This window comes from Saccopteryx bilineata, chromosome 2 (genome assembly GCF_036850765.1).
Source record: "Saccopteryx bilineata isolate mSacBil1 chromosome 2, mSacBil1_pri_phased_curated, whole genome shotgun sequence".
In the NCBI taxonomy this organism is placed as follows: Eukaryota; Metazoa; Chordata; class Mammalia; order Chiroptera; family Emballonuridae; genus Saccopteryx; species Saccopteryx bilineata.
This window is the reverse complement of record NC_089491.1, coordinates 349,120,370-349,132,622: the sequence shown is the minus strand read 5'-3', so window position 1 is coordinate 349,132,622 and position 12,253 is coordinate 349,120,370. Positions and strand designations below refer to the sequence as shown.

Genomic DNA, 12,253 nt, shown 5'->3' with positions numbered 1-12,253 from the left:
CAAAATATTTATACATTGACCAGGGTCATTTGGAGGCAATTGCCAGGCATGACAGCCATCTCAAATGTAGGCATCTTGCCTAACGTCAAGCATACTTGCATACTTTCCTGTTGCATACTTTCACAGAAATTCCATGACTGAGTCTTGGGATTGGCTCCAACTTCCAGGAAATGACCCATTTTTCATTCTCCCGTCTTTTCATCTCCCAGAGGACACTGGCAAGGATGCAGTGAATTGTACCTACAAGAATGAGGATGACTGTGTTATCAGATTCCAGTACTATGAAGACTCCAGTGGAAAGTCCATCTTGTATGTGGTAGAAGAGCCAGGTGAGTGAAACCTGAGGGCCCCCGGCCTTGCCCCCAGGGAGAGGGAGAACCATGTTATGAAGTTATTTCACTTGGGAATAGCCAGGTTAAGCCTGACCTCATAAGTGATAAGGTAGGGCCTGTCATCTGAGTGTGGGAGATATATATATATAACTACAAATATTAGCAAGAAAGCAACTTACTAATTGAGATAGAAAAATAAGGTGGATAAGGAGAGGAAGAAGGTAAATATGGATCCCATGAAGGAACAAAATATATCATGGCATTTTTTGAGGTGATAATGTTAGTAAGATATTTAAATCCTAGGACTTTTCAGCACAAGGCATCTATTCCACTATAAGTTAAATGGTTGCCAAGAGCAACCTGCTTGCTGCTTCAGAGAAAGGCCTGGTAATTTGAGGTGTTGATCTTACCAGGTTCATCATAAGACATTGTAAAGGGTTTAAGTCACCAACCCAAGGCTGCCCTAAGCACTGAAAATCCAGTGCTCGGTCTCAAGGCCGTCTGGATGCAGGAGGAGCTCATGTCAACATACAGTGTGTCCGTAAAGTCATGGTGCACTTTTGACTGGTCCCAGGAAAGCAACAAAAGACGATAGAAATGTGAAACCTGCCTGACCAGGCGGTGGCACAGTGGATAGAGCGTCAGACTGGGATGCAGAGGACCCAGGTTCGAGACCCCGAGGTCGCCAGCTTGAGCGCGGGCTCATCTGGTTTGAGCAAAAAAAAAGCCCACCAGCTTGAACCCAGGGTCGCTGACTCCAGCAAGGGGTTACTCAGTCTGCTGAAGGCCCGCGGTCAAGGCACATATGAGAAAGCAATCAATGAACAACTAAGGTGTTGCAACGTGCAGCGAAAAACTAATGATTGATGCTTCTCATCTCTCTCCGTTCCTGTCTGTCTGTCCCTGTCTATCCCTTTCTCTGACTCACTCTCTGTCTCTAAAAACAAAAAAAGAAAACAAAGAAATGTGAAACCTGCACCAAATAAAAGGAAAACTCTCCCAGTTTCATACCTATTCAGTGCAGTTTGATGTGGATTCACGCACAGATTTTTTAGGGCTCCTTAGGTAACTATCCCGTATAGCCTCTACAGACTCGTCACTGACTGATGGCCTACCAGAACGGGGTTTCTCCACCAAACTGCTGGTTTCCTTCAACTGCTTATCCTACAGAGTAATGTTATTCCTATATGGTGGCACTTCGTTATAAACGTGCCATATTCACGTTGCACTTTGGTTACGGATTCGAATTTAGCAAGCCACAGAACACACTGAACTTTCCTCTGTACCGTCCACATCTCGACTGGCATGGCCGTGGGCTGCTCTGCTGTATACATGGTATTACGTCATCATCTGCACGTGCGCACATGCTGCCACATCATCCTACAGAAACTGGGAGGGTTTTCCTTTTATTTGGTGCTTATTTCACATTTCTATCGTCTTTTGTTGCTTTCCTGTGACCGGTCAAAAGTGCACCATGACTTTATGGACACACTGTACGTAGGACAACCACAGCTTTGTCACCATTCAACACAGTAGATTTGCTTGCTTTTTCTTACCACTTTTATTTTCTTCCTTTCCTTTAAACAACAGATTAAGATATAAATCACTAGAAATTATTTTTGTTCCAATTTCAAAAGGGTGGTATGTTCTTGCTTTTATACCCAGCTGTTTTCACTAATTTATTTACCTAGCTCCGAGTATATAATCTTGTAGATTACTTCATCTCTTTGTTTTTTGTTAATAATAATCCTTGCTGCCCTGGCCGGTTGGCTTGGCAGTAGAGCGTCGGCCTGGCGTGCGGGGGACCCGGGTACGATTCCTGGCCGGGGCACACAGGGGAGGCGCCCATTTGCTTCTCCACCCCCCCCTTCCTCTCTGTCTCTCTCTTCCCCTCCCACAGCGAGGCTCTGTTGGAGCAGGGATGGCCTGGGCGCTGGGGATGGCTCCTTGACCTCTGCCCCAGGCGCTAGAGTGGCTCTGGTCGCAGCGGAGCGACGCCCCAGAGGGGCAGAGCATCGCCCCCTGGTGGGCAGAGCGTCGCCCCTGGTGGGCGTGCCGGGTGGATCCCTGTCGGGCGCCTGCGGGAGTCTGTCTGACTGTCTCTCCCCGTTTCCAGCTTCGGAAAAATACAAAAAAAAATAATAATAATAATCCTTGGTGGTGCTCCTGCTGTATCACTTACCAAAATCTTTTGGCCTGACCAGGCAGTGGTACAGTGGATAGAGCGTTGGACTGGATGCAGAGGACCCAGGTTCGAAACCCCGAGGTTGCTGGCTTGAGTGAGGGCTCATCTGGTTTGAGCATAGCTCACCAGCTTGAGCCCAAGGTCTCTGGCTTGAGCATGAGGTTGCTCAGTCTGCTGTGGCTCCCTGGTCAAGGCACATATGAGAAAGCAATCAATGAACAACTAAAGTGCCGCAATGAAAAACTAATGATTGATGCTTCTCATCTCTCTCCTTTCCTGTTTGTCTGTCCCTATCTGTCCTTTCTCTCTGTCTCTGTCACACACAAAAAAATCTTTTTTCTGAGTATTCTGAGACTGAAACCTAATACCTAGAGTTGTGAGGAACAAAGACAATGATAACCTGGGATGGTATAAATAACCCCTGAGGTGGGTAACGTTTCTGGCTTACTGTAGACACCATCCTCCACATTAGGAGATGGGATCAAGACCCACATTTCCTCTCTTGTTCTGAAATTCCAAGTTCTTTCTCTCCTCTTACCCCTACCCCAAACCAATTTCAGGGTCTCTGCTTTGAGTAGAATGTAGCACCTGCGGCCCTGGAGTATAGGAGGAGATTATTTTCATTCTCTTCCCTAACTCATGCCCTTGCAGAGGCTCTCTTTGAAGGGCTGAACCACTGCAGGGTAGTAAAGAGTGCAGTGCCAAAGGGTTTGGCTTTGGCTAAGTGGTGTTAGTCCTGAGCTGGGACCTCATCACTCCTGGATAAAATTATCTGATAAAATACATATGTCCATGCCATATTTGGTACATACTTATGCTAAAAAATTATTCAATGCTATAAATTCAAATTTAACTGGACTTCTTGTACTTTGTCAAATCTGCAAACCCTGCCCAGTCTTTTGTGACCCCACTATGGATCCTCAACACTGTGGCTAGGAGGGCTGTCTAGAGACCCCTTCATCTTGTCTTCAGGAAGCCTGCCATCCACCCCTTTCAGAACAGGTGGTTAACAGATAGCCTTCTAGCCCCACAAACACCTCCTGGCATTCTACCTGTCTGGCCCATACTGACACACAGAATTGAAGAGATTTCACTTTGGGATTTAAGGGTCTGTCCTACCTCAGTCTTCCAGAGAATTCATAATTGCTTTTCCCAGAAGGACTTGGGCTCTGCACTCCTGGGAACTCAGACACTGGAACCTTATAGCTTCTCTCCAGGCATTCCATATTATCGACAGGTTGTAATTTAGTGGCTTGGGAAAATGCCAATTTGGGTTTGTGGTGGTAGTTGTTTTTGGGTAGTGTGTGGTGAGAGAAGAAGGTGGGAGACAGTGTAGAAAGTGGGTGAGACCTCCTCTCCAGACCCATCAGTAGGCATATATACAAACACTTAATTACATAACACCTGAGAAGTTACTGGAGTGAGGTCACCCTTCAGACTCCTGTGGTTTTGGAGAAGCAGAGCTCTGCTGAGCAAACTTATCCCGGCCCTCACACACCTCTGTCTGTGTTGGTTGTTGACTGGGGCTGAAGAGGAAGTCAGCTTTCAATAGGGTTAGGATTTTAGATGACTAAATATTTTGGGAAGGAACCCAAAACATTGTCTTGTTTGGCAGGCTGCCTAGTCTCTAAGTACACTAAAAAGGTCATTGGGTTCCCAGCCCTCAGGGATGCAAATATGTAAACCAAGGTAACAAACTCAAATACCTACAGGATCTAGGTGAGTAAATTAGTGAAAACAGCCAGGTACAACAAGAAAGCCAGCAATGATGATAGTTGATAAGTATTTAGCACTGACTCTATGCCAGGCACTGTTCTGAGTTCTTTAAATTCCTTAATTATTCCTCATAGCAAGTTTTCAAAGTCAGTGCTGCTACTTTCTCCACTTTAAAGATGGTAAAACAGAAAACAGATACCTAGGAAGGTTAAATAATTTATCAAAGGTCACATAGCAAAGTAAGTGGTAAGGCAGGATTCAAACCCAGGCACTCTGGCTCCAGAGCCCACAGTAGCGCAGACTCGATGACAAGCCACACTTTGCTACTATTTAGTGGAGTAAAGAGAGAGTGGTGAGGACACTGGCCAATGTGTCCCCTCTAAAAGGGGGAGCTGCTCCTCAGCTCTTACCAGTTGCTGCCCTGTAGGAAGATAGGTTCAATGTTTCTAGATCTTCTGATTAAAAAAAAAAAATCTGAAATTTCAAGGGGAGACTCCTGATTATTCAATGTTAACAACAAAATCAAAATTTTAATAAATATGTATAAACCCACATTGAGTAGACTAGATTCTGCCTATGACACCCACGACCTGATTTAAACCACTCAGGATAGACTATTACTATCCTAAATGTTGCCTCCTCTCCTTTTAAAAATTAATTTTTTTGGCCCTGGCCGGTTGGCTCAGTGGTAGAGCGTCGGCCTGGCATTCAGGGGTCCCGGGTTTGATTCCCGGCCAGGGCACACAGGAGAAGCGCCCATCTGCTTCTCCACCCCTCCCCTTCTCCTTCCTCTCTCTCTCTTCCCCTCCCGCAGCGAGGCTCCATTGGAGCAAGGATGGCCCGGGCACTGGGGATGGCTCCTTAGCCTCTGCCCCAGGCGCTAGAGTGGCTCTGGTTGCGACAGAGCGACGCCCCGGAGGGGCAGAGCATCGCCCCCTGGTGGGCAGAGCGTTGCCCCCTGGTGGGCAGAGCGTTGCCCCCTGGTGGGCGTGCCGGGTGGATCCCGGTCGGGTGCATGCGGGAGTCTGTCTAACTGTCTCTCCCCGTTTCCAGCTTCAGAAAAATGCAAAAAAAAAAAAAAATTAATTTTTTTGCAAGTCCTATTTCCTTCAGAGAATCTTCTAGTACTTTATTACTGTCAGGAAGATCTTATCTGTCGCCAGTTCAAGTGATTCCTACTCCAGTTCCAACCATCCTGTTCTGTGCTCTCTCCTGACAGAGTGTCCCAAGGGCCCTGACATCCTGGTGGTCCTCCTTTCAGTGATGGGAGCCGTTCTGCTCATTGGTCTTGCTACTCTGCTCATCTGGAAGCTCCTCATCACCATCCATGATCGGAAGGAGTTTGCGAAATTTGAAGAAGAGCGAGCCAGAGCAAAGTGGGACACGGTAAGAGACTGGTCTAGGTTGGGCTGGGTGTTTTCTTAAGTCATTGCTTTGGATCCTGAAGTAGATGCAGCAGATGGTCACGGCAGCCAGGTTCAGCCAGTAATACTTCAGTTAGCCTTTGATCTGGAAATAGGAAATGGCCTAACTGTCCTGTTTTTCTTACACTTCCTGGAAACCACCTGATTCTCTCTCTACCACAAGTGACCACAGACCACATCAGTGAATACTGACTCGAGCACAGATAGTGCCCATCCCTGCTCTGAACACTGTATGGAATGAAAAGGAAACAATCTCCAATTAAAGGAGACAGGACAAACTTGAGAATTCAACATGGAAAACATAATATATACTAACATAAATTATATACTAATGAAGTTTAGTTACTCATTTATTTTATTTTTTTATTTAAAAAATTAAATTTAATGGGGTGACATTGATCAATAAGAGTACATAGGTTCAGGTAAACATTTCTATAGCATTTGAACTGTATATTATGTTGTGTACCCATCACCCAAAGTCAAATCATTTACCGTCACCGTATATTTGTCCCTCTTTACCCCCTCCCCCTGGTAGCCACTTCGCTTTTATCTATGTCCATGACTCTTAGTTTTATATCCCACATATAGTTCTTAGCTTTTTCTGATCTACTCAGTATAATGTTCTCAAGGTCCATCCATGTTGTCGTAATGACAGTATGTCATCATTTCTTATGGCTGAGTAGTATCCCATTGTATATATGTACCACATCTTCTTTATCCCATCCTTTGTCAAAGGACACTTTGGGTGTTTCCATGTCTTGGCCACTGTGAATAATGCTGTGATGAACATGGGAGTGCATGTGTATTTATATACCAATGTTTTTGAGTTATTTGGGGTAGATACCCAGTAGAGGGATTGCTGGGTCATAAGGTAGTTCTAGTCTTAATTTTTTGAGGAACCACTATACTTGCTTCTGCTAATGAGGTTTAAAGTGTTAAACACAAATAGAAAAAATAGAACAATAGCTGACATTTACTGAAGTTTCTCTTGATTGAGTCCAAACAAGCATTTTTTGAGAACCCTCTATATATTTAACTTTATTCTGTTCTCTTTTGGTTCAACTTCTACATTTCAACTTTTTTCTAGACCTTCCGAATGGCCATTTGACTCCCTGACTTTCCATGTTTAGGCTATAAATTTGTTCCCATTTGATGGTGACCTCAGGCCTTTGTATGCAAGGGTCCCACGAAACTGAAATGTTTCTGTTCAGACAATGTAGAAATCCTGAGTCTCTGAGGCACATGAGAATGTGTTATGTTTCTTGAAACTACCACTAAGGATTACCAGGCATTATGGGATGTGTCACTTTTTATTAGAAAATAATTTGGGAAATCTAGTGAGGGTCTTACTTCCTCTTGATAACATGACACAGTTTACGGGTTGTGCTTGAAGGGATGAGATAAGAACATATTCAGAATTATTTGAGCAAAATCTGTCCTCTGTGTTCAGAACACCACCTTCTACATTTCTCTTCCCTGCCCACATCTCCCAGCACAGTCAGAATAAAGGAAAAAGGGGAGAAGGGCAAAAGAGTGAGTGTTGGAGAAAGGGAAGAATAGTTAAAAGCTATTCTGAAATGTTTTGGAATCACCAAAAGGGATGGGACAAACTGAAGCCCTTAGAAACAGTGGCAGGATGGCATTCCGTCTTCTATTGTATTTCCTATCCATTCCTATCCTAAGAGTGAATGTGGAAGTACAATGAGCCGAGGGTGTAGCCCAGAGAAGGGTGTCTTGGGCAGATTTCTCGGATTAAACGGAAGCCTTAAAGGGAGGGTAGAATTGAAGATTCACTGTAAGACCCTTTTCTGTTCTCTCCACAGGCCAACAACCCACTGTATAAAGAGGCCACATCCACCTTCACCAACATCACCTATCGGGGCACTTAATGACAAGAAGTCATCCTCAGATCACTTTCACACTGTCCCAGGATTGTGGGCATCTTTGCTGTCATGTTTACAGGGGATAATATCTGTGGGGTGGGACTGGACACTTGGAATGGGGTGGGTTGGGAGAATGTCAGTATGTGGAAGTGTGGGTCTCTGTGCATGTGTGCGTGTGAGTGTGCTGAGTACAGGGGAATGTGTAATTTAAAACTTGTGACGTATCCTAGATAAGTGGAGCTCCTCAGCCTTCGTCCTCAGAGCACCTCCTTCAGGGAGTCTCCCTACTTAACCCAAGCGTGACCTACGTAGCTGAGCAGATGTTCTTCATTACCTCCGTGAGAAACCAGCTTTCCTTCTCAGGCCGTGCTCCCTGAAGCAAAGAGCAGGGCCGAAGCCTCCCATTCTAGAGGAAGGGACCTTGACTCTGCCTTGAGTTTATGGTTCTTGGGCCTGACTCTCAGCAGCTACGGTGAGACCAGCTGGGCTTTGCAGCTTTGTAGTGTCACCTATACCTCTGTCTCCTTTCCTCCTCAGGCTGAAGGGGCAATCAGGGGAGAGCTGAACCACTGAAGCTGCCTGTGCCTTTGGCCATCACCTCGGTCCAGCATGGTTATCTCATAAGGAGAGTCCTTGCCACCTAAGTCTTTGATCCATTGGGAGGGAGGATGGCAGGGCCAGCCAGGGGCCATGCATAGCCTGGAGGAATGTGCCAGGGTCCCTAGTTCAAAATTATAATCCTTCAGATATGCCCCATTGGCAGCTCCACCCTAGACGTTTGTTTATAAGTGTTTCACCCTCATACCAGCACTGCCTCTTACCTCCTACTGCCACATTCTCACTGCTGTAGATGTTTGCTACCTACTGGGACTTTCATGACCAAAAGCTTTTCCTCCCAGGGAGGGTGCTACGGTTAGAGCCAGAGGTCTGGCTCACCTTTCAGGTCTAACGCCCCTTGTCGAAGGCACCTCCACACACCTACTCTGTGCTACAACCATCCATGGGGCTGATTGCATTTATCTACCTCTGGGTGTCTTGTGAAGGAGTCATTCCCACGGGTCTCTGAGTCTGCTGGGCATAAGTACAAGGGTGCAATGATAGGCTAGTTGTATCAACATGTGTGGCCTATTCTCCTGAGGGCTGGGTAACCTCATTTTAACTCAGTCATTAATCTGAGAGGCCACAAGTGCAATTTTTTTTTTTCTCATTGAGGCACCTGAAACCACAATGAGGCTTGTTTAAACTAAAGGGACATGTATATAAACACACTTGTATTATATTTGTAATTTTATTTGATGACAAGGAAAAAGAATATTAAAAAAAATCATACAGACTTGGGCTGGGTACAGACAGCTCCACGTGGCATCATTCATAGCAAGTCTCTGCCCAGTTACTGGATCTGTAAGGGCTTTCTTATCCTGGAATCCCGTGTGGATGGACATGTGGACATGCTGGACCTTTCCTGGGGGGAGGGAAATGGGCAGTAGCAACAGCAGTTGCTCCATTGGTGTTTACAACCATCCCCACCCCCAAGAAAAAGGGGACGAGCTATAACAATCTGATGATCAGAAAATCTCAGTCCTGGCCCCAGTGTTGCAGCTAAGGAATTTTTAACCTTAATTAAGGCAAGTCACTTTCTTTTCCGAGGCTCAGTTTTCTAGTTTGATAAATGATGGCTTTGGACCAGCCAGTCTAAAAAGCCACTTTCAGTGTCAGCATTCCAAAATCTTTCTGTGACATCAAACACACAGGGAAGAGTCCATGGGATGCTGCTGATGTTTGTTTTTTCAGTTGGGAGACCTGAGAGACCTGGCTTTGGCAAGAACAGATGTCATTCCGTGTCATTTTTGTCAATGAAAAAGCCTCATTCTATCCTGTCTTACGGCCCCTTCTCCAACTTTTGGTAGCGGTTACATCTCCTGATGTAGCCCTTAAGCTCCACTTAGTTCCTATTTCTTAGTTCACTTTGCATACATTTGCATCCACATGTTAGGGAAGAGGAATCCATAAGAAGTAGCTGAAATGAGCCTTGGAATTAGGAATGGGGCAAATAACTGAGCCCTGTCTCACCCATGGATTACCCTTTACTGTTGGAGATGGTAATGTGGCGGAGGGATAACTGAGGGAGGGGGAAGGATGATAAGGAATCCAAGAAATTTAGAGCCTAACTATAACCTTGGCTACAGAAACAAGAGTCCATTAGAGTAGTAGTTGGACATTTTCTTTAGATAAGATGGTTTATATAAAGAAACTATATCAAAGGAGAAAGAATACATATCCAATGGATTAAACCAGTGGTTCTCAATTTTTTTTTTTTTTTTTTTTGTATTTTTCTGAAGCTGGAAATCTGGAGAGACAGTCAGACAGACTCCTGCATGCACCCAACCGGGATTCACCCGGCACGCCCACCAGGGGGCAACGCTCTGCCCCTCTGGGGCGTCGCTCTGTCGCGACCAGAGCCACTCTAGCACCTGGGGCAGATGCCAAGGAGCCATCCCCAGCGCCCAGGCCATCTTTGCTCCAATGGAGCCTCGCTGCGGGAGGGGAAGAGAGACAGAGAGGAAGGAGAGGGGGAGGGGTGGAGAAGCAGATGGGCGCTTCTCCTGTGTGCCCTGGCCGGGAACCGAACCCGGGACCCCTGCACGCCAGGCGGACGCTCTACCACTGAGCCAACCGGCCAGGGCCGGTTCTCAAACTTTTTGAAGTCAGGCACATATAAAATCCTACAAATAATTGTGGGCGCACTGTATACAAATTTCTGAGAAATATAATAATTAAGTCAAATATTAAAGACAAAAATATAAAGTCCAAGCGTGCTTTTATGGTAATTAAATTAAATATGACAAAATTAAATTTATTCTGACATTAGAAAACATTTTTGTTACAATTTTGTTATGCTTTTTAGAATTCGTAAAAAAGGGGTTAAAATTTTTTTAAATGACAAAAAGTTATCTTTTTATATATAGAGATACATTTCTAAGTAAGATTTAGTAAATTTGGCAGGTCCTGGTGCAAATGTGTTTTTTCATTCTTGTGTTTATGAGAAACATGAGCCTGATGTGTCCTAGCAATTTCTTTAATGTTTGGGCATATATTTGAAAGGCAAACTCTCATTTCCTCATCAATACATTGAGGAATTCCTCTCTTTTTACTCTTAATTGTGTTGAGTGCAGAAAACCCCCACCATACATATCATCTTAACTTTACACCAAGCAAAGGATAGAAGAAACTTGCCTCCAGTCTTTCTGGGGAACATGGAGGGTCGTGTAAACAATCCAGCACCACAGCTTAACAGCCTTTTGCAACCTAATCAGGCAAGTGAGGTAGGGGGTTGGGCAGCCTGTCAGCTTACAGCTAATTCCCTATACCTCTGTCCCCCAAAAATCTAAACTCCAAAAACCCTGTTGGTTTTTTGGTCTCAACAAGCACATATTTCTCTGGAATACCATAGGGTGCACCTGGAAATCTTCTACAGCTCACCAGTGCGCCCTGGTGCACACTTTGAGAACCACTGGATTAAATCATCAGGAGGAATCTTCTGTGAGCTTCTGGAATGAGGCTCCTAGGCCTTGAAGACAAGCACTGTTTGTCTATATAAGGGGAGAACCTGTAGCTGTGTTCAGAAGAAAGCAAATAGCAGTGAGTTTTGGCATCATGTAGGGTGAACATCTACAAATAGTATTTTTGGATTAGACAACAGCACAAAAAGGTTATTTGTGCTCTTGCAGATATTTTACGTTCAGTCTCAAGGTCTATAAACAGCAATGGGAAACTGAACATTCCTGACAAGTTGTCACATAAGGAGTCAGTTCTTTACCATTCATTCCTAGGCCATCCATGATTTCAAGATACTTCTCTTTATTATTTTTGGGTCAAATGACTTAAGTGCTTTCCCGACTTCCAAACCACCTCCTATTTGAATTGTGCAACAGTGAATTAAATGTGTTTTCCGAAAAGAAGTGGCCTAAGGCTGCCCAGTGCTTCCTGTGTATTTCTGTTTCCTTTGGGTGAAAATGATTATTTTAGAATGAGCATGTTTCCAAATGTAACAGAATGATGACTACTACTGGAACGAAAGCTTCAGAACCTAGAGCTTTTCTTTAGACATTAATAACATTTTCAAAGCAGATAGGTTATTAGTGTGCTAAGAGAGGATTGTTTTCTTCTTTATTTTTCCTAATTAGGAATTTTTAGGAACTTGTATGTTCTTGATAGAACAGACTGTCAGTTTGGTCTAGGTTCTGTTTACAGGAAGTGTAAGTTGGTAAAAATAAAGGCTTAGTGACAAATTATTTACAGGACCATTTAAATGCCTGAATTTTATTTAAGACAGTGGGTCTCAAAGCATGGTCCCAAGACCAGCAGCATCAGTGTCACCTGGAAACTTGTTAGGAATGAAAATTCACCCCAGACCTGCTGAATCAGAAAACCCAGAGTGGGCCCAGTATTCTGTGTTTTAGTGATTCTTTTGCATGCTCAAGTTTGAGAATTACTGATTTAAGGATTCCCATACCTACCTTTCTGGTCTAGAAAGAAGTTTCTAGTAAGTGAGCTTAGTTACTAAAAGATTAAGAACATATCTTGGCTGATAAATTAAGAAAACTAAATACCTACACACAAAATGAAAATCTACTTTTTGATCTACATATTTTCCAAGTGATCAGGGGCTCTCAGTTCATTGATAGCCACAAAAAGCTAAAAGAAGCAATAGGT

The 12,253-nt window shown here is 44.3% G+C and overlaps 1 protein-coding gene across 1 annotated transcript in view; it reads left to right on the top strand.

The window, feature by feature from the left end:
- ITGB3 (integrin subunit beta 3) overlaps positions 1-11,558 on the top strand; it is a 56,459-nt gene extending 44,901 nt beyond the window's left edge. The window contains 3 exon segments of the mRNA XM_066262678.1: positions 210-329; positions 5,453-5,619; positions 7,481-11,558. Coding sequence (XP_066118775.1) covers positions 210-329; positions 5,453-5,619; positions 7,481-7,546 — 353 coding nt within the window. The 3' untranslated portion in view covers positions 7,547-11,558.
- Positions 11,559-12,253: the final 695 nt, after the last annotated feature.